This window comes from Eriocheir sinensis, chromosome 1, assembly GCF_024679095.1.
Source record: "Eriocheir sinensis breed Jianghai 21 chromosome 1, ASM2467909v1, whole genome shotgun sequence".
NCBI lineage: Eukaryota > Metazoa > Arthropoda > Malacostraca > Decapoda > Varunidae > Eriocheir > Eriocheir sinensis.
In genome coordinates this window covers 38,620,259-38,643,709 of record NC_066509.1, presented here as the reverse complement: position 1 = coordinate 38,643,709, position 23,451 = coordinate 38,620,259, and the positions used below count along the sequence as shown (strand labels likewise).

General features: G+C 45.5%; 1 protein-coding gene across 1 annotated transcript in view; it reads right to left on the bottom strand.

Annotated features, from left to right (window-relative positions):
• LOC126996729 (DNA-directed RNA polymerase II subunit RPB2) overlaps nucleotides 1-23,451 on the bottom strand; it is a 59,120-nt gene that overhangs the window by 16,209 nt on the left and 19,460 nt on the right. The window contains exons 8-14 of the mRNA XM_050857486.1: nucleotides 10,615-10,801; nucleotides 7,921-8,204; nucleotides 6,031-6,142; nucleotides 3,394-3,548; nucleotides 2,805-3,027; nucleotides 2,177-2,324; nucleotides 1,698-1,855 (exon numbers count right to left, since the gene is read on the bottom strand). Of these exons, the coding sequence (XP_050713443.1) occupies nucleotides 1,698-1,855; nucleotides 2,177-2,324; nucleotides 2,805-3,027; nucleotides 3,394-3,548; nucleotides 6,031-6,142; nucleotides 7,921-8,204; nucleotides 10,615-10,801 (1,267 nt within the window). The remainder of the gene's footprint in view (nucleotides 1-1,697; nucleotides 1,856-2,176; nucleotides 2,325-2,804; nucleotides 3,028-3,393; nucleotides 3,549-6,030; nucleotides 6,143-7,920; nucleotides 8,205-10,614; nucleotides 10,802-23,451) is intronic.

The window sequence follows — 23,451 nt, the reverse complement described above, 5'->3', positions numbered from 1 at the left end:
CCAGTATTTTTTGTTCATACTCAGAGTAAATGGAATTTCTTCTCTGCCATTCTTTGATCCACTATTTCATCTCTTTGCCAGTGTGTTATATACATCAATACTTCATAGTGCAAATAATAGCACCATTGGGTTCGTAAGTGATGCGTGACATTAAAGTTTCTGTCGCAAAACGTTTTCAAAGTTTTCTAACATTCATTATAAACACAAAAAAACTTACTTGCATGGTATAGGTACCATTTTCCATAGTAAAAGCAATATACCATTACACAGTAAAAATAGAATATGTAAATGTATATTCTGACCAAAAATGACCACCATAACATCATTAGTACCGGAGTGACGAGAGTAAGACAGCCTCCGAACTTTGAACGCGATATACGGGAAGCTTTAGTGTTGGCGCTGAGCCTGGTTTGAATTTTATATTATGCCATAATGACATTCTATGCCAATCTATGGGACCCCACTGTATCATGTACTCATGTACAGTACTGTCTCCAAGTTTGCGATAAATAGGTCGATGTTGCGGGTCGCAAACGTTCAAATCACAACTTTGAACCATTATTCTTATGGGGAAAATTGAAAACCGTTGACATCTCATCTGAAATGCCGGGCCTAAAGCCGGCGATAGAGAGAGCTGGAGCCCCCACGCCCATGCAGCCTAGCGCGTCCCACGGAAGGGCCGGAGACACGCCGGTCCAAGCTCTCGGCACAAGTGGCGAGAGGGCTCGACCGCCACCACGAAATGCAAGCCGCAGCACACCAGGCCGTTGGCCCCACAGCGCATGAGCATGTCCCGCCTGCGACCGGCGCTGCATGAACCCTGTGGTGGATCCCTGCCACTGCCCCGCCGCGCCAGCTATAGGCGGATGGGGGAAGGGGACCGGGAGTGAACGGAGAGCACCATGCCGGGGCTTTGAGGGCCCAAACGACATGGGCGCAGAAGTGTGGGTGGGACCAAGGATGAGAGACATATAAAGGATAGCTCGCTAAGCATTTGTTTTTCCCACAATGCACTGCACCTTTGACGTCACATGTAAACAGAGACGTCACTGGAGACCAGACGTGTGGCCGCGGCGCCACTGGATTGAAGTTTCAGAGAACAGCACACTTCATAATATGATGTGTAAGTCCTTGAATAAAACCAAGATTCAAATGAGACTCTTGCGGGCGAGGGTCTCCAGCACGCGTCACCACCGGGACGTCATAGAACACGTGATGTCATGGTTGAGTTGATGACGTTTCACTGAACTATTGGCCGTGGCCACACGTGTGGGTCTCTAGTGATGTCGTGGCTGAGGTGATGATGTTTCACTGAACTATCCTTAGTTGGGTGAGGGTGAGGTGAACAATGGCAGTGGGCGGCAGAATAAAGTGTTGTGGTGGTGACGCCGCAGTGCGCCCTGATGTCACGACCCCCTCTGCCCCGTTAACTAGAGCGGAAACCACCACCTTCTCACGAGCGCCACCCGCAAAGTTCGAGTCATATTGCAATTTCAGTTTTCAACAAAAATAAAAATTTTTGTGTCCCAATCACAAACTCAGTGAATCGCAAACTTGAAACTCGCAATCCTGGAGACAGTACTGTACCATGAATATGTCTTGACGAGAATATTCAACTGAAATTTCAAGTTCATCTTACTCTTGTTAAATCACTAACTTAAAATGGACAACTCTGGAGAAAGTCACAACATACAAACCTCCTCTTGCATTCCTGAACGTCTGGTCTCAGCATCTTTGTAGGAGCGATAGAAGCAGGACCGGAAAAATCCCCGTTCAACAGCAGAAAGGTTCATAATGACAGAATCCTCTTGATTGTAGCCGGTGTAACAGGCAATGCCAACAATGGAGTTGATTCCTAAATATAAATTAATTGTATTAAAACTTGGTACCGGTACAAAATTGGGCAGAGGCTCCCGCGGGTCCATTTCTCCCCTCTGCTCTGCCACACAGCCCCAACACCTATTTTTTCCTATCATATGTTACCTTTACCTTACATATGAGAGGAGGAGACAGGTGTTGGGACTGTGTGGCAGAGCAGAGGGGAGAAATGGACCCACAGGAGCCTACGCCCAAATGGACACGACAATTTGGTTGGACAATAGCTTATTTTTCAAATGATCTCACTGTTGCTTTTGTCATAATTGTAGTTCAAATTAGCTTAAATGAGTAACTTTACCTGCAGGCAACTCTCTGAAGCGAAGGTACTCCATTGACCTCGTGGTGACCAGAGGTTTTTGAGGGTAGAAGAGCACATGGGCAAGCGTGTCCATCCTGACATGGAAGTTGGTTATGTAAACACCCATAGCTTGCTTACCCATAGCACTCTGTTTGGGGAGAAATTATCATAAACACCCATAGCTTGCTTACCCATAGCACTCTGTTTGGGGAGAAATTATCATTGATGTCACACTCTCCATGGCGAGTGGTTTATAAATCTTATCCATTGAAGAATTTTCAATTTTTAACCCCTTCAACACGAGGACGTGTATACTGCGTCCTTGCGTGCCCCGTACCATATCCGAGGACGCGCATACTGCAGCCTGGCTCACTTTGGCCAATATACGAGTTATTTTATCTCTATATTTATGCTTACATCTAAAATTATCAATTAGTTTATGTTTCTTTATGTGCACCATTTAATTTTGCATGTTTTCATATATAATGCATGATGATTATGGCTGAAAACTTGTAATATTCAATAGCAACATTTGAAATTTGGCACACACGGCGATCCCGGATACACCACGGGGCGTTGTTTTGGCCCGGCCGTAGTGAAGGGTTAACACACATAAAAAATCTCATACCTGGTAAGTGTTACGGGGAGACTGGTTGTGATCAGGGAATGGGATGATTGAGGCGCACACTCCCAGCACCATGGCCGGGTGGATTTCACAATGAGTGTAAGTGTTGCAGTAAGTCTTCTCCTCCTCAGAGCCCAGATCTTCAAGTGACATTGCTATCATAATTGTCTCTTCTTCTGAACAATCAATATATTCCACTACACCACTCGCCACCAAGTCTTGCCAACTGTAAGAAAAATATTGTGAGTTAAAGTAAAATACAGATGAAAATTAAGAAAGTTGGAAAGTTTGGTTTAGTCGGCGCAACAACTGTGGTCATATGCCAGAAAGAGACAGAAGGGGAAGGAATTATAGGAGAAGGGAACAGATCCCAGGAGACAGGACACAACCCCCAATTAATACCTGGTACCCATTCACTGCTGGGTGGACAGGGGCGTAGGGTATCGGAAAAGCCGCCCAAATTTTTCCACTCCACCAGGGAATCGAACCCGGGCTCTCTCGGTTGTGAGCCGAGTGTGCTAACCAATGCACCACGAAGCCCCTTGAAAATTAAGATGATAACAACTATTTGCACACACAAAAAGTTCAGTACCTGAAGTTGTTGTACTCTCGCTCCTTGAGAAGATCAATGTGTCTTTTCTTCAAGAGCAGTTTACCATTTTCCACAACCAAGAGAGGGCGACAGATTCGACCAGCATCTGTGTAGATACGAATCTCCCTGTCCCTGATGTCTCGAACCATACACACCTGTAAATATTGTACTAGCTATTTATTCACACCACCATCATCATTGTAATATATATAATGAACCTTGGATTACACAGATTCATATGGACATGTCCTGTAAGAAAAGCTTAATTTACTGAGATACAATAAATTATACACCAGGTATTCGTTATATGCGAGTGTTATGTTCTGCAAAAAGTTCGCATAATGTGAATTCACATATATGGAACCTATTATCCCATTAATTACAGGGGGTTATGTTCCACGACCCGTTTTCGAACCCTCTAACTATTTATTCCGGCACCTTTTCACAACAATAGAGCACAGAGCCCAGAGCTGCTGATTGCTTCCGGGGAGACACACCCAAAGTCTACGATTTAAACTGATAATTAGCTACCTGAGGATTAACTTTAGGATCAGAGGGAGGGAAAGGTTAATTATAGGCCAGGAAAGTGCGGGAAAACATTTGCACCCGCCGCCCTCTAGTGCGAGTCGGCCACCATACCTCACCAACCAGTCACACCAGCGCTGCTACTCGCATAATAGTGAATTTTTCTCGCATAAAACGAATACTTGGCACATTTAGGTTTGTCGCATATGAGCAAATTCGCATATATCAAATACCCGGTGTAGTTCCGTGAGTTGAAGACAAGTTTTCAAGGACAAACATTGCCTTTGTATAGTCAACTGCAGCTTTCCGCCAATTTGCAAGCTCTTACCCCTATACCCAAGTTTGCCCGAGAAGAACATCCACTGCACAGCACTACTTTATCCCTGCCATATTTCAGCACTTTGTCTCTGTTGTCATCTGCAACGTCTCTACTGCTATCCTTCCTCTCTTTCCTTATCAACTTCTTGAATGTCACCCTCCTGCTTCAAGTCCCAAAAGTTTCCACACTTGCTTCCCCTTCAGTCCCAACATACATTACCTGCTCCATATACCCTATTTATACTTTCATTATTGGCTCATTTATATTATTGAAAGTTGGAAAGTTTGGTTAAGTCGGCGCAACATCTGTGGTCATATGCCGGAGAGAGACAGAAGAGGAAGGAATTATAGGAGAAGGGAACAGATCCCAGGAGACGGGACACAACCCTCGATTAATACCTGGTACCCATTCACTGCTGGGTGGACAGGGGCGTAGGGTATCGGAAAAGACACCCAAATTTTTCCACTCCGCCCGGGAATCGAACCCGGGCTCTTTCGGTTGTGAGCCGAGTGTGCTAACCACTGCACCACAAAGCCCCCTTATATTAAGCATTACAGCACAATTTAACCTTCACAATACCTACTGCCTCAGAATTTTTGTAATACTTCACTTTTTCTAAAATAGGAAAAAAAAGAAAAATCTAATTTTTTTTTTTTTTTTACTTCATTTCCCATGAAAATCTCATTATCGATAAGAAACCTCTTAACTTGAATCATATTTGTCCTGTATTTCCTCTTCCCTTTTTACCCGCGCCTTCCTCTGCAGCTTCCATTAACTTTTTCACTCCGGCGACACAGACGTCGGCGTCCAATGGCATCACCGTTAGTCCTTTTCTAAACCTCTTCCATTTCCTCTTAATCCTCTTCTAAACCTTTTAAGAGGAAATGGAAGAGGATTAAGAGGAATTTAGAGGAGGATTGAGATGTTTAGAAGAGGATTAATCCTTTTCCATTTCCTCTTGACCCTTTCCATACTGTGACGCCGACGTCTGCGTCACGGATGGAAAGGGTTCATACATTCAACATCGGGATTGTTGAGCCTCAATACCAGTCCTCCTACATGGACCTCTTCAGAGCCCAGGAGCAGATACCTACTCAGGTGGGGGGATCAGGGATGGCGACTCTGATCCCGACGACCCTGCCACCAACCCCCCACCCCCCCTAGTTCATCGTGGAAACATGGAAACGTGGAAATGAAGGCAACAGAAAGCTTACTGGCTCATTACGAGATTGCCTACTTTGGTGATTTAATCTGCTCGACAGCCACTTGGGGCTTGAGGAGCAGATGAAAGCACGTGTTTGTTGTCTTCTCCTGCACTGCTGAGTACCACACTATAATAATTAATTAATCTAAGATATGTGTGTCTACAGGTATTTTCAGGTCTCCAAACATAAAATATTTTCCAATTTCATAAATTTTGGAAAAAATGAAAATATCTACCAAACAGGCTGATATTTACACACAGTGCATATATTATCGTATATTTTTAGCTTGTATATTTAAATTAGAAAATATTGCAATATTTTAGGTTTGGCTAGAGAATGGGTTAAAAAAAAAAGCAAAAAAATAAATTAATAAATAAAATTTACTCAAATGATGCATAAAATGGTAGACCTAGACTGGCTGATTACTTTGATATATAATAATAATAATAATGCATTTTGTACAATTACATGCAAGTTATCATGACATAACTTTAAACCCATTTACTCAAAACTGGTATTTCTGTGTTACGCCATTCTGGCCTCAATGATCCCCGCCCTCCACAGACTGGTGCCTTGGCCACTGCTCACCTCTGACACAATGATGTCCATCTGTCGCCTCAGCTTCCTCAGGGTCATCATGAGCTGTTCTGCATCACGATGGATGCCAACCCAGCATCCATTCACAAATATTTTGGTGGCACTGAAAGAAAAGCATTTTAGACAAAATATAAATTTGTTTCAACACTGCAAAATACAGTCGGCGCGGAAAACTGTCCATACCTGCCGACGACACGTTTTCCGACACAACATTATGCTCTTGTTTATCTATGCACCAGCGGTCACAAAAACTGGCCAATAATGACCACCGGGCATCTCAATGCTTTCACTTTTCAATGTAACAGATCAGCGAGGGCCACTGGTCCAGTAACCAGGCTGTGTGGGTGCAGACACATCCCCCTGTGTTCGGGCAAGGTGCTTCCTGCTTCCGCTCCTGTTTCTTCAAACTTCGCTTGCCTCTTCTCATGATGTCACTCACCCTTCACTACAGAATGGGGCCGGCAAAGCTGATAATGGAGGAAAAAAGTGTCATACTGGCTTTACTTCGCGAAGGCCACGGCAGCAGAGAAGTAGCAAGGAGAGGATGATCCGAGAAGCGTGCTCGTTATGTCCTGAAAGCAGCCAGTGTCTTCGGAGGAGTTACTCCGGAGAAAGAAAGGGTTAGGAAGGAGACGCAAGACAGGCCAGAGAAATGACATGCTGCTCCGACGTGAAGTGCTGAAGGACCCTTTTGTCACTGCCAAGGAATTGAAAGATACGCACAGAAATGTGCTGCGAGATGTGGCAGTAATGTCATGCCCCGTGAGTTGATTTTCTATTCTCCAACACGTTCCCTGCATGTATCGAAACACACGAGAAATTAATCAAGACAAGGAGAGGGTATTCGCCAGCAGCCTGGGATTGAACCCGCGACCAGCGTGATGGGAGAGCCACTCCTTATCAAGTTGGCCAAAGAGGTACCCTTCTGGCCAAGTGGGTTATGGGAGGCTCGTTCATCAGGCATAGTCGCTGCACTACAGTAACTCCTCCGAAGACACTGGCTGCTTTGAGGACATAACGAGCACGCTTCTCGGATCATCCTCTCCTTGCTACTTCTCTGCTGCCGTGGCCTTCGCGAAGTAAAGCCAGTATGACACTTTTTTCCTCCATTTTCAGCTTTGCCGGCCCCATTCTGTAGTGAAGGGTGAGTGACATCACGAGAAGAGGCGAGCGAAGTTTGAGGAAACAGGAGCGGAAGCAGGAAGCACCTTGCCCAAACACAGGGGGATGTGTCTGCACCCACACAGCCTGGTTACTGGACCAGTGGCCCTCGCTGATCTGTTACATTGAAAATTGAAAGCAAGGAGATGCCCGGTGGTCATTATTGGCCATATCAGTAGTTTTGTGACCCCTGGTGCCTAAATATACAAGAACGTGATGTTGTCGGAAAAAAGTATGTCGTTGGCAGGTGCGGACGTATTTTCTGCGCCGATTGTATACAATAACAGCAAAGTTATAGCTTTTTACACAACATATGCAACCAACCAACACAATCTTGAGAGATGATTAACTGCAGGCAGAACAACTCAAGACTGTGGCAAAGTTTTCAGCATACATTTTTTTTATTCATGATTAAAATGATGATGAAAGGTTATGAGTCACTGGAAATATTGTATGCAGTTAACTCAGTGTGGTTTGGACATGTGAGGAGAACACATCCTGAGACGTGCACTGAACTTTGAGGCAGAGGGCAGAAGACCACCGGGAAGGCCAAGGAAGACGTGGAGAAAGGTGGTGGAGGAAGATATGAGGAGGCTGAACATCACGGAAGAAATGGCTACGGACCGCCAACAGTGGAGGAGGCTCATGTCCCGTCCAACCCCCCCACCATAGGGAATAAATGGACGTTAAACGATGATGATGATGATGATGTGGACTTACTCTTCTATGGAAGATGGGGCTATTTCTTCCAAATTTTCCATGGACCATTCCTCCAAAAACTCCAGTATAGGGGCAGGCTGGGACCCTACTGATATGTAGGACATGAGGGCCAGGTTTTTCACTAGACCAACAGCAGCTCCCTCAGGTGTCTCAGCAGGGCAAATCATCCCCCATAGTGAGTTGTGCAGCTGTCGAGGCTTTGCAAGTTTGCCGTCCCTGCCAATTGGTGAGTTGACTCGACGAAGGTGAGACAGCGTGGAGGCAAATGTTAAGCGGTTCAACACCTGAAAAATGTTTTTTTGGGGTTTTACTTCACAGGAATATATAGAGTAAAACAAGTAAAGAAGGCTTAGGTACTGCACCCTGCACATCATAACTAAGAAATACTTATCATAGCAGCTGGGTAGGCGGTGGCTGAGTGGTAGCGTGCTGGGCCCACATTCACCACGTGATGGACGACGCGGGTTCGAATCCCCACGCTACCACCTGGAATTTTTCAGTCACCGCCGAGTGGCTTAAAACTACCCACATGCTGTCCTGAAGACCACCCATCAACCCGGACTCTAGAGGAAACCGTCCAAGTGAATCAAAAACGAGTTCCAGGGGGCAGCGTGAGCCAAGAGAAGATGGCGCCACTATAAACACTTGCCTGCGCCATGACAGGATGGGGCCGACTACCACCCAGGTCCCTCAAGAGAGCCTACCGGCGCTATAGGTGTACACACACACACACACACACACACACACACACACACACACACACACACACATAAAAAAAAAAAAAAAAAAAAAAAGCTTCACAAGACACAGTGAGGAAGAAGAAAAATGTTTGTGAAGTAAAGAGAACACAATGGACTGGTTTCTGCCTTTGTAAAAATAACAAAATATCCAAACAATCTTCCAAGTCATATGTTTTGTCTTTTCCCAGCACGCAATATATATCCATGTATGCCCTATTTAACCCTTTCCTTGCTAAGCGCTCGCAACGAGACTATCCCCTCAGGCGTGCTCGGGCACCCCAGCGGGGGAAGGGGAACTCTTTTAACCGCTGTATCTCAAAAACTGTTCATCACAGCTACAAAACAAAAACACCTTTGGAAAGAGGAGGCCAAGATCAATAAGATTATGTTATGCAAGCCTCTCCTGCGAACGCACAGGCACGTTCAGGGGGAGTTTTTTGCTGTGAGTGTGACTGGCGCTCGCAGTGAGCTTTTATCACCACCAGCAAGTGATGCTAGTGCTCGCTCTTTTAACCTCTGTATCTCAAAAACTATTCATCACAGCTAAAAACAAAAACACCATTGGAAAGAGGAGGCCAAGATCTATAAGATTTGGTAATGTAAGCCTCTCCTGCGAGTGTACAGGCACGTTCAGGGGGTGTTGCCTCTGAAGACGTACATTTATACGTGCGTGACGGTCAGCTGTAAGGCAACTACTGTATCAGATATGAGGCAGGTGAAGCTATGCAAAAATGCCGCTATATTGGACAACAACATCCACCAGTTGCTCGTCCGTAGATTTTCCGCGCTAGGTTGATATGATTTTCCACCAAATTTCGTGGAAAACCCACCGAATTGGCAATGCTGTGTTGTGAGAAATAGTGTTGGAACACTTTCATACGCAGGAAATTTGAGTGTGACTGGAGCTCGCAGTGAGTGTTTAGCACCACCAGCAAGTTACGCTAGTGCTCGCTGCGAGCATTTAGCAACAAAAGGGTTAAGGGAAGTGACTACAGGGGTCCTCCCGCGCATATGGTACACCCAAGAGCTTTGAAATGTTAGTATGTTGTTTGTTGGTGTAAATGCAGGATATTCTGTGAATTTCATGAAATTTGGGTGAAGTTTAGGGGGGACAAAGCATCCCATCATTCTATGCCAATACTGTATCATCTGCAAACAGGCCCGTCACTCCTCTGTACCTCTCACTTTCAGCCTTGGATGTAATTCCCCCAGCGACTTTCATTTCTCTCATATACAAGTGTCCGTGTACACATTAAAAAGCAATACAGACATCACACACCCCTGTCTCACACCCACCATTCATGCACACTGAGGCACTCGCATCCTTATAGAAGGATCCGATTCCCTCCAGCATATGCCCTCCCACACCCTTAGAACATCCCACAACCCCTTCCTGTCAGCCCTGTCATATGCCTTCTCTGGGTCCATGAAAGCACCAGACAGCTTCCTGTCATTCTCAAGGCACTTTTCAACTAGCATTTTCAATGCAAATATTTGGTCCACACAGCCCCTCCCTTTCCTAAACCCTCTTGTTCATCGCCTACACTCTTCTCAGTTATTTTCTTCATCCTTTCACTCAAAACCCTTCCACACACTCTTCCCGTCACACTGAGTACACTAAGGTTGGTATTATATACACTTGCGCTTCTTACATCACCTATTTCTAAAAGACAAAGAGGGGGTCAGTCAGGTTCTAGTGAGTGTTTCTTCAGGTTCATGGTACAGAAGAAGACTCACACTACCACCAGGGTCATAAAACTACCCATGGAAATGACCACGACTCCTATGAAAGCCTTGCCAAATATGATCCTAATTATTCCCCTGTAACTATTACCTCTGCTTCCTTTCCCTTTGTACAGTGGCACAACAGTTCACTAGCACAAGCATCCATTCACAGAGGCATTTTACAGTCTCCTCTAATTGTACAGTCTTTGATTTGCTGCAATATACTAACCTGTGACACTCCAGCCCTGGCCTGATGAGCCTTCTTCTGGTCTCCCCAGTTTCCAGTAGCGAGGGAGTACTTGAGGCCGTCAGTGATCAGTTTGGGCTTCACAGCAGCATCTAATCCATACTCTTGCCCTTTGTCAAGAAGTTTCTGTGCATGCATACGGACCTCTTTCATCAAGTTTTTGAAGAGTCTGGAAAGTGAAAGAAAAAATGGACTGATAAAAATCTTAATCTTTCATAATTATTTCCTATACACACAAAAAAATGGAAATCTATAGGTAATGGGAAGAAGGAAGTGGCAAGTAAGATTGTGTGACAGAGACTAAAGGCAGATGCATAGAAGGAAGGTGGAAGAATTACTTGGAGGAGGTAGTGAAGGAATAGGACACAGTACTGAGGCATTGAGGTATTTAACCCTTTCCTTGCTAAGCTCTCGCAATGAGACTATCCCCTCAGGCACGCTCAGGCACCTCAGCGTAATGTACAGGGGGCAGGGGGTGGGGGCCTGTGAACATTACATTTATACGCGGCGTGGCGGTCGGCCGCAAAGGCAACTATGATAGATCTCTCTGGGATGGTGCTGGCAGCAAAATATTAACAACAAAAAACTAACAACTATTTGGTCAATTTATCAGTCATGTGAGGGTGTGCAGCTATGCCAAAAAATGCCTATCACCACTACACAACATCACACAGCTTACCAGCAGTAGATTTTTTCCTAGGCTGATATGAATTTTTTCACCAAAAAACACTGAAAAAAAACAAAAAAATGGCAATGGTGGTGTGAGAAGAAGTGTTGAAACACTCTCTGGGTGCAAATTTGAATTTGAGCTGGAGTGTAACTACGCTGCTTAGCACGCACTGGCAAGTTACGGCTAGTGCTCATGATGGCGCTGTTATTTCATTGGTTTGGGCAACTGAGGAAGTAGATGGATACAGGGTGTGTAGAAGAGGAGAAAAGGGAATGCACAGTGGACAGCTGAAATAAAAGACATCTGAGGAGAAAAGGATGACCCACTAGACAATGTCAGAAAGATCTGCCACAAGATAATATGGAAGGTGCAGAGAGTAAGGCATTCATGAGAAGACTGGTTAGGGAAAGTAATGATGATATAGGGCCAGTCTTACAGTCCAGTACAGCACGTTTGTAAGCTCCCCAACCAAACACAAAACACGACGAAAATTCCTTGTATAGTGTTTTTTTTTGTTGTTTTTTTGTTTTTTACAGCAGAGGAGTCAGTTCAAGGGCATAAAAAAAGATAAAAAATGTGGAAAAAAACCACTATACAAGGAATTTTCGTCGTGTTTTGTGTTTGGCTGGGGAGCTTACAAATGTGCTGTAATGGACTGTAAGACTGGCCCGTAAGGACTGTGCCAGGTAAATATCAACAAAATATCTGGACTATAACAAACTAATGAGCAGCAGCATACCAGGGAGTGGGGTTGGATATAAAATATTAAGACTCCAACTCAGATCATTTTAAGGTTGTAACTCGGACTTCAACTCCCCCCCTCCCCCTCCCCCTCCCCTTCTGCAGTACAGCGGTAGGCAAATCATGCCCAGCCACACTACATCACATAGGCGGTGGCTGAGTGGTAGCGTGCTGGGCCCACATTCACCGCGTGATGGACGACGCGGGTTCGAATCCCCACGCTACCACCTGGGATTTTTCAGTCACCGCCGAGTGGCTTAAAACTACCCACATGCTGTCCTGAAGACCACCCATCAACCCAGACTCTTGAGGAAACCGTCCAAGTGAATCAAGAATGAGATCCGGGGGGCAGCATGAGCCAAGAGAAGATGGCGCCACTATAAACACTTGCCTGCGCCATGACGGACTGGGGCCGAACACCATCCAGGCCCCTTAAGCAAGTCTACTGGCACTAGAGGCATACACGTTAAATAAGAAAATAAATAAATAAAAAAAAATTCAAGAAAATGACATGCAGCCAAACTACACCACACACGACTCCTAGCCACAACACATGACACACTGCACCCAGCCACATCATACCACATAGCACACCCAGCCACACCGTACCACATATCACACCCAGCCACACCACACCACACACCACCCAGCCACAGGATACAACATATTACAGCCATCTACACACTAGGTCAGTTCACACTACAACCCAAGACTCTGCACGATCTTTTTATGTTTAGCATGTATAGGACATCCAGACTTCATACAGGACAGATTATAATTAACCCGGTCCGGTGGTGGTAGCAGCGGGGATCATGTTTCTTAATGGTCCCTCCAAGCGAGAAAAATGAGGAAAAATCACCCCTCACACAAACCATTCCATAATATATATCAAAGCATTTGTGATCAGTTTATGTATCATCTATTTTGGGGGGTTTATATCATGGCACAAATTTGGCCCGTCGCTGCTACACGGTAAAGCCGCAAATTTGGCCGTCACTGCTACACGGTAAAGCCGCAAATTTGGCCGTCACTGCTACACGGTAAAGCTGCAAATTTGGCCGTCACTGCTACACGGTAAAGCTGCAAATTTGGCCCGTCACTGCTACACGGTAAAGCCGCAAATTTGGCCGTCGCTGCTAATGGGTTAAAGATGCGTCCCAGGGAAAAATAATCATGAAGGCAGAAAGACAAATAATCGGCAAGGCTGACCCCAAGAAAGTGGAATAAACAAGGACGGAGAGGAACGAAAGGCACGAGACAGAGTTAGACAGATAGATGGGCTATTACACTGGGCAAATTTTCCGTGGATCTTCAGTCAAACCGCGATTTCTGCAAGCGTGGTTTTCGTTTGTTTCTTGTTATTGCTGCTGCTGATGATGGTGAGTAATACCGTCGTCCTCAGTGAAATCTACCGTAGCTTTCGAAGATGTGGACACGGCAGAAAGCCATGGAAATATAAGAACCACGCCAGCGGAAATCGTGGTTTGACTGAAGATCCACGGAAATTTTGTCCAGTGTAATGCCCCTTCAGGAGGTGAACAAAAGTGAAGTTACCGTCAAATGGTTGATTACTGATGTGTTTCTATTTTCTGGCATTAGTTGTAGGGCCTGAAACTGAAAAATATGATGACTGGAGTATGGAAACGCTGCTGCCACACACATCCCTACCTCTCATATGTTGCCTGTAGATAACATATGAGAGGGAAAAATAGGTGTTGTGAGAGTGTGGCAGAGCAGAGGGGCACAACATAACAGACAGCAATCCCCCACAGACACCCTCGGCCGTTCTGCTGTCACTGCCGGGCTCTGGGTCACTCCTTCGCCACCTGCCGCCGCCGAGGGCCAGAGCGTTACCGTGCGGAGGACCCACGGAATCGAACGCCCAAATGGATTATTTGAAATGGTTTGACTATTGCTCAGTTTCAGTGCCGAGACAAGTTATTATTATTATTATTATTATTATCATCATTATTATTATTAAATTGATCTGGATAATGCAATTAAAAAAAAAAAAATTCTATACTAAAACGTTATAAAATATCAAAAATAAATAAGAGTAACTACATATGTACTATATTAACACATTTAAAATTGATAAGAACAGTTAAAATGAATATGCATTCACAATCACACTCTGCAACATTCACAATTCAGATCTGCAACGCCACAAGTATCAACATACACTGGTCCAGACAAGGAGACACACAGACAAACATACAATAAAACATTTACATCACATGTTTTTTTCATTGTTTACATCATCCATACTAGCTACATGTGTTCTAATGAGAAAATAAGAACCAAGGTGCAAGATCAAAGTGATATTCATCCAAACGAAAAGACACAATGCCAACGATCAAACAATCTGGATTATCCTTCCATTTCGGATAATCGGGGTTTTACTGTATTTATTTATTTTCTTTTTTTTTCGTCTATGCCTATAGCACCGGTAGGTTTGCTTGAGGGGCCTGGATGGTGTTTGGCCCCAGCCCATCATGGCGCAGGCAAGTGTTTATAGTGGTGCATACAGGTATACTACAGGACTCGGATTCATTTGGTACGGGACATGTCGTGGGTATGTCTTCTATGAAATTGTCTAGCAATTTATCTCATTGATATAAAGATTAATAATCCATGTGAAATATTACGAAATATAACATTTCCACAGAAAAAAATCCCCGTTAAATGAATTTTCTGAAATGTCTTAACTCGGTGGTGGTAGCAGCGGGGATCATGTTTCTTAACCCTTAGATTACGGATCATATATACAGGTAACTCTCGAAACCAAAAACAATGTAAATCAAACAAGAGGTAATTTTCATCGAAAAATAAATATTTACTTCATTCAGTGGAGAGAGAGAGAGAGAGAATATCCATATCATCGAGATATCCACTCAGGCACTCAGTCTCAGCCTCAGAGGAAGAAATGAGGGACACCATGAAGTATTGGTAGTACCAGTACCTGTGCACCCCTATTGTTGAGTAGCGTGGCAGCGTGTGTACTGTATTGTTGTTCGAAGAACTGAGCGACATCTGGTGGTCACTCCATAAAATATAATTAAACATTTATTTGGATTTTGGATCGAGAGTTACCTGTATAATCATCATCAAATATACCGGCAGTTCTTGACTCAGAAGAATGGTGGAGGCATCTTCATTGGTCTCAGCGGGCCACAGATCATTTTCCACTTTTGTTCAGAATACATCTGTCATGTCTGAATCAAAGTGACAGTGTCTCTGATGACTGCTATGGTAGTGACATTGACAGAGGAGTCCTTTTCCACACTTTTATATTGTTTGTTTTGATCCCTCAACATCTGCCAGTTTCACGTGAAATAGTTTATATTTCCGACATCTTACCCTAAACTGTCTTCTAAACTCATTTATAGTTATTGTTAAAAGAGTTAGATCCTGATGTTTCTTGGCAATAGTTAGGCGTCAGAAACCGGTAAATACCCTGAACTTTGGTGAAGAAGAAAAGAAGAAGAAGGAGATCTACAATTTTCAGATTTGATAAAAGTTTTTGTACTGTGGTTGTGTTCTCTTATCTTGTTAATTAGCAGCTCTGCCAGTCCATTTGCCATTCATGCCGACAACCAACAACTCACTAATGGTTGGACACAAACAGCATGCATGGTGAAAGTCGTGATGGTAAGAATTTAGGACTAAGCGCTAAACTCGAGGATCACGAAACTCGGATAGCGCGAAACTCAAGAGGGTACTGTAGATGAATATACAATTATTGGAAAGAAGAAAGACACCATTGCCACCTCTTTTAAATGCCTAAATTTTCCCCATGCTTAGCATCCAGAGATATATATCGCCACCCGTACTCTAAGGGTTAATGGTCCCTCTAAGTGAGAAAAGTGAGAAAAAATCATCACTCACACAAACCATTTCATAATATATATCAAAGCATTTGCAATCAGTTTATGCATCATCTATTTGGGGGGTTTGTATCATGGCATATATTTGGCCCGTCACTGCTACACGGTAAAGCCACAAATTTGGCCAGTCGCTGCTACACGGTTAAAATAAGAGCTCTCACATAAAAGTATTTTCCCCCACAAGTCTGAGGAGCTTGCCCATAGAGTGGCAGCACTGGCCTAGCAGTGCAGCCAAGAGGAGGGTACCAGGACACCTCTCCTCCCGAAATTGACCTCTCTTTCGTCCACCTCTTGATTCTTTTTTTTTAGGAGCAGCGAGTAGCGGGCTTTTTTTATATTATTGTTTCCTTTTTTTGTGCCCTTGAGCTGTCTCCTTTGTTTAAAAAAAAAAAATAAATAAATAAATAAAAGCCAAGTATGAAAAATGATCATGCACAGGATTCAGAGTCAGAGATAATTTTACTGATTCCAACTCTCACTCCAACCAAAAGCAGGCGACTCTGACTCCACACCCCTGGAGCATACACTCGAGGGAGCATTGCTACACTCACCCACAGATTCCACTTCCGACAGTCCCCCAAGCAAGCTTTCCATGCAGCTGCCCTATCCAACCCAAGTCCCTCCTGGCAGGATGGATCAACTTGCCCCAGCCATGAGTCACGTGGGCATCCCTTGTCTCCTACACTCAGGGTTGTCTCACAAAGAAGTTGGAAAGTTTGGTTTAGTCGGCACAACATCTGTGGTCATATGCCGGAGAGAGACAGAAGGGGAAGGAATTATAGAAGGGAACAGATCCCAGGAGACGGGACACAACCCCCAATTAATACCTGGTACCCATTCACTGCTGGGTGGACAGGGGCGTAGGGTATCAGGAAAGCTGCCCAAATTTTTCCACTCCGCCCGGGAATTTAACCCAGGCTCTCTCGGTTGTGAGCCGAGTGTGCTAACCACTGCACCATGAAGCCCCCGTTGACTCACAAAGAAACAGCCCTTGAGCAGGATCAACTTCTGGGAAGCATGTCATGTGCCCATATAGCAAGAGCTAGCATTCACAGACTAAGCTGATGAGAGGCTTCAATTCAGTTTCATCACACATTCGCTGGTTCGACACAGTCACTCCAGCAATACCCCATGATCCAGGAAAAGCACTTGGTTCCAAAGGCATCAAAATGCCTCTCCAAGTCACTATTCAGTGTCCATGTCTCACTGCCATACAGTAAAACAGGGAAAACAAGTGACTTAGAGTCAAATCTTTGTTCGCCTGCACAGAAATCGACAACGCCATATAGCACTCGTATTGAGAAAGTCCATAACACCGTGGGACAGTCCAGTCCGTCAAGTGACTTCCTGGTGAGAGCCACCACTGTTATGCACCACACTACCAAGGCATGTGAAGTGTTTGGTTACCTGGACACCCTCACCACCTGCATGAACAGTTATCCACCAAGCCTCCAGACGACTGGATCATAGTTTTGGCCCAAGAAACCCTCACTCCCATGCAGCACTTAGAGAGCCAGCAATAGGAGCTCCAGCTGCTCCATGTTCTATGTTGAGTACAGCATCATCAGCAAAAACAAGGTCACTGGCCTTGATGTGCCAACAGATGCTCCGCAACGACTTTGATTAATAACTTTGCCTAACAAAACTGTCCATACGGCTCTGTGGTCTAGTGATCGGCGTGCCTGGCTACCACTCCAGGGATCCAAGTTCGAATCCCAGCCCGGGCAGTCAGCATCTAGCTCACCCAGCTGTTCATCCTCTCTTTCAGGCTGGTCAGTAGATGGGTACCTGGGGAAACCTGAAGAAGGTAAACTGTGGCAATCCCGGATTTCACATTGGCCCGTGTCCCGGGTTAACGGACTGTTACCTAGCACAGGCTCAAAAAGCCAACGCACCAGAGATGACCACCACAGCAGCCGTAGTGCATGCACCCACCTGTACCTTTATATGCGCGCGCTAAAAAGTGACGGAGCTGGGACGCAACATTCCTGCATTAACAAGAAGCCGGAAATACCTCCCCCACAGCACTCTCAGTCCCAGAGTAACGCCCAGTCATCTGGTCACTGCAGGAAAAAAGTTTGAAAAGTTTCGTTTAGTCGGCGCAACATCTGTGGTCATATGCTGGAGAGAGACAGACGGGGAAGGAATTATAGGAGAAGGGAACAGACCCCAGGAGACGGGACACAACCCCCGATTAATACCTGGTACCCACTCACTGCTGGGTGGACAGTGGCGTAGGGTATATATCGGAAAAGCCGCCCAAATTTTTCCACTCCGCCCGGGAATCGAACCTGGGCTCTCTCGATTGTGAGCAGAGTGTGCTAACCACTGCACCACGAAGCCCCCATCATTGCAGGAAACCCACTAACGGATCCACAGAATGTCCCACATTTCCTCAGGATGCACTGAGGCAAAAGCCTTCACAGACTGACAGATGCTTTGAGTAGCCTCTGTCAGAACTCATGTTGATGCTCCACAACAATGCTAAGTGCTTGGATCTGGTCAATTATTGACTTGGATTGATCAGATCTTGGAAACTTTAGCAGACAAGACTGAATTCACATCAGCAGCAGATGAGCGAGCACTTTGCCAACAGTTTAATATCACGGTAACTGTTGGTCACTTTCCCTTTTCCAGAACGGGACAATCAAACCCCTTTTCCAATAAAGAGGAATAGCACCAGACTACCACATGGAAGACAGTACTCATGGATCATGTGGCCCCCTCCCTGGGTTTCATCATCATCATCATCATCGTTTAACGTCCATTTATTCCCTATGGTGGGGGGGTTGGACGGGACATGAGCCTCCTCCACTGTTGGCGGTCCATAGCCATTTCTTCCGTGATGTTCAGCCTTCTCTTATCTTCCTCCACCACCTTTCTCCACGTCTTCCTTGGCCTTCCCGGTGGTCTTCTGCCCTCTACCTCAAAGTTCAGTGCACATCTCAGGATGACTGATGATGATGATGATGATGGTGTCAGCATCTCGCCGCACTGATATTACAAACCCAGCTGCTCTTCCAGCCTTCAGCTTCCTCACCTTTGCAAGGGGTGTCCCACTGCCTCTCACTCAGTTCATCAGCTCCACCCCTTCAGCACTAAACAAATGATGAAGCAATAAAAAATGATGCCACCCATATAGCAACACTCCCTCTTGTCAGCAGCAGGGAGGTGGTGGCTGAGTGGTTAGTGTGACAGCCCCGCGTTCAGGAGCTCCAGGAGGGACGCGGGTTCGGATCCTGGCCACTGCACAGCTGAGGTTTTTCAGTCACCACCGAGTGACCTAAGACTGCCCACATGCTGGCCTGAAGACCACCCATCAACCTGGACTCTAGATAACCTCTCCAAAGAGAGGCTCAAAGATGAGTTCTGTGGGGCAGCATGAGCCAACACAAGATGGCGCCACTACAGTTCGCGCGGATAATAATTGCGCGCCTCTGAAATAAGTAGTGTTGACATGCATGACGCACTATTTATATAACAGAAATTAAAGAAAATCAACATTTACACTTGTTGTTAGTACTTTGTTGGGTATCCTTTCTTCTTGATGACCATCTGAAGGCGATGTGGTACACTGTCACCAAGATTTTGCAGCAATTCAGGCTTAAAATCTCACTAACACTTTCGCAGTTCCGCTTCAAGCTTGTGGAGTGTAGATGTGTCGCGTGAGCTTCTCCGCTTTCCTTTAATGATGGCCCAGAGATTTTCTATGGGTGAGATGTCCGGAGAATTACCCGGCCAGTCATTTATCCACTCAATCCTGCAGTCATCAAGCCACTGTGTGACATCTGGAGCTGTGTGGCAGGAGGCTCCATCCTGCTGAGCCTGTGTCTTGTGAAAGCTGTCCTCCAGATGGTCCTTTAAAAGTTCAAAATAAAACACTTTGTTCACAGTTGTGTTCTTCGGTAACACTACCAAGTCCCCAACACCACAATGAGAAAAACATCCCCACACCGTTAAGCTGGGAGTGTTTTGTGGTCTTCTGTGTGCAGCGCGGCGGGTCGGTGCATGGGTCTGCTGAGCCGGGGCCACAGTGTGCAGGGCCTCCTCCTCCACTCACACAAAAGGTGCTGATCACGTCACTCCACAGCACTTTCCGCCAATTGTCGAGAGGCCAATCTCTATGCTGCTTGGCAAAAAGAAGCCTCCTCTTCCTCTGCTGATCATTTATGAGGGGCTTCTTCCACGGCCGATAACACCGGCGGTAGTTAAGATCAAGGTGCTGTACGGAGAGACACGTTACTAAGAACATGGTTTTGTTCCTTTAATTCCTTTGCTGTCAGGCAAGGATTGCCTCAATCTGTCGCCTTAACACATTTCCAGTTCTGCTGGACGTTTTTTAGGCTTCCCAGGCTGCATTTTGGGGAGCGGCAGCTGACCACTCTCCCCGCCAGCAGCTCTGCAGCGGTGAAATAAGTTTTGCACTGTTCTGAGCTTCATTTTCTTCATGTCACAAATTTCCACCCATTGTTAAACCAAGGAAAAACAGGCAAAAAACACTGTCAAGTAGCTAGGGCGACACTCGGCTAGCAGAGTTTAAAGCTGTGGCAACTGTCAACCGTTGCCAGGGGGAGGGGGAGGGGATGCCCCCCCCAACTCTTCCCACTAGTATGGGCAGAAAAAGATGCCTGTCACTGCCAGATGCATAATTCACGCCTCTTGCATTCCCTTGAGATGATAGGAAGGGAAATTTAAATCACGCGCTTAACCTCGGTATACGGACTCTGGCGCAATGTTTATCCGAGCAAGCCTGTGTAAACACTCACCTGCACCAGAACGGGCTGGGCCGACCATCAGGCCCCACCGGGAAGAAGCCTACCGGTGCAATAGGCCGCGACATAAAAAAAAAATAAATAAATAAATAAATAAATAAAAAACACAGCACCTCTCCCACATCACTCAGTCTTTGCTTTTGATTGTGGTGAGTCATTTGTTACACTTTTTTCTCCTAGTGGTCATGAGTGATCTCTCTGATGCCAGTGGTGGAGACAAATGTACTTGAAGAATGGAGGATACTGATCATGACTCCAGGAGTGATGGTGACTATGATGCCCCTGACACAGAGATGAGGGAGATCAAGGAAGGGTGGGAGCTGATGTGTTCTGACAAGCAGCCTGATCCACTGACCCAGTTTGTTTCTAGGTTTTCTGGACTGAATCCTGCACTTGGTGACTGGTCTTTTATTTATTTATTTATTATTATTATCATTTTTTTTTTTTTTTTTACGTGTAGGTAGGCTTGCTTGAGGGGCCTGGATGGTGTTCAGCCCCAGCCCATCATGGCGCAGGCAAGTGTTTATAGTGGCGCCATCTTCTCTTGGCTCATGCTGCCCCTGGAACTCATTCTTGATTCACTTGGACGGTTTCCTCTAGAGTCCGGGTTGATGGGTGGTCTTCAGGACAGCACGTGGGTAGTTTTAAGCCACTCGGTGGTGACTGAAAAATCCGAGGTGGTAGCGTGGGGATTCGAACCCGCGTCGTTCATCACGCGGTGAATGTGGGCCCAGCACGCTACCACTCAGCCACCTGCTGCTTGGCAAGTCATGTAGCTATGTGAGCATGAGCTACAAGGCATTTTCCTGATCACTGAGAAAAGGGTCATGTGAACAGCATTATTTGGCGCCCTGCCACACACGATGACATGCATATCTTTTTAACCCGGTGGTGATAGCAGCAGGGATCACGTTTCTTAGTGGTCCCTCCAAGCGAGAAAAATGAGAAAAAATCAGCCCTCACACAAACCATTTCATAATATATATCAAAGCATTTGTGATCAGATTATGTATCATCTATTTTGGGGGGTTTATATCATGGCACAAATTTGGCCCGTCGCTGCTACACGGTGAAGCCACAAATTTGGCCGGTCGCTGGTACACGGTTAACTTTTACCATGACAATGGTTTTGATGCCTATTCCTAGAATGATGTGCTACTGGAGCACTGATATGATGCTTTCTGGACCATAACAAAAACAGAAGAAATGATGCCAAAAAATAGGCTGTACTACTGGAGCACTGATATGATGCTTTCTGGCCCATAACAATGACAGAAGAAATGATGCTAAAAAATAGGATGTAAAATGCACTGATGGGAACTGCAAGACCAAGGCAAAAGGCGGTGTGCCAGCCCTCACCTGCACCATTGAACCTGTTCTGCTTGCCTTGTAGTGAAGTGATTAAGACAAAAAAAGGAAAGAAAGTTTGGTTTAGTCGGCGCAACATCTGTGGTCATATGCCGGAGTGAGACAGAAGGGGAAGGAATTATAGGAGAAGGGAACAGACCCCAGGAGACAAATTAATACCTGGTACCCATTCACTGCTGGGTGGACAGGGGCGTAGGGTATCAGAAAAGCCGCCCAAATTTTTCCACTCCGCCTGGGAATCGAACCCGGGCTCTCTCGGTTGTGAGCCGAGTGTGCTAACCACTGCACCACGAAGCCCCTGTGTGACTAAGACAAGTTTTATATTACTCGTGTCCATTAAAAACGATTTCTTTTATTTCAGGTAACAGAAGTACAAGTGATACAAGTTGAAATGGGGAAAAATGGAAGGAGGTCTCAGGGTGGCAGTGCAAAAAGCTTCCTTTATACAGGTGACCACAGGGTAGGCGGTGGCTGAGTGGTAGCGTGCTGGCCCCACATTCACCACGCTACCACCTCGGATTTTTCAGTCACCGCCGAGTGGCTTAAAACTACCCACATGCTGTCCTGAAGACCACCCATCAACCCAGACTCTAGAGGAAACCATCCAAGTGAATCAAGAAGGAGTTTCGGGGGGTAGCATGAGCCAAGAGAAGATGGCACCACTATAAACACTTGCCTGCGCCATGACGGGCTGGGGCCGAACACCATCCAGGCCCCTCAAGCAAGTCTACCGGCGTTATAGGCGTACACGTAAAAAATAAAAATAAAAAATAAAGAAATAAGGCGCACAATTACATCATCAAGATTATGGCAAACAAACGCTCTTTGAGATGTGCCCAGACACTTCCTTAGAGTAAAAGATTTATTTGAGAGAACAAAAAGATTACTATACAAGAGTGATATGAGAGACTCACCATCATAGCTGGGTGTTATCGCGATAAGTTATCGCAATACTTTATCGCTGATAACAAAATAGAGTTATCGGCCATCCGCTACTTATTTAAATATATATCGGTATCTTCGTTACTTTTGTAACCAAATTAGCGATAATCACTACTGTTTCACGCCTCTCAGAAATAAACGTTGTCTCCTCCCTACTGCACATGCGTGGCCCGGGCGCCTGGTGTTGTATGAAAAAACTTTGGGGTATGCAGTGGCGTTCCTGAGGGGGGGGGCGAGGGGGGGCTGTTTGAAATCGCCCCCCGGGCCCCAAAGTGAGGGGGGCCCCAAAATGCGAAATTTAACCATTGCTGCTATGGCAGGAGGACAAGCTAAATTCAGCGGCCCCAAAATGGTCAAGGGCCCCATTTATATTTGGACCCGAAAGACAAATTTGGGTTTCACTAAAGGGCCCCAATTTTCAATTTTGTAAACAAAAATG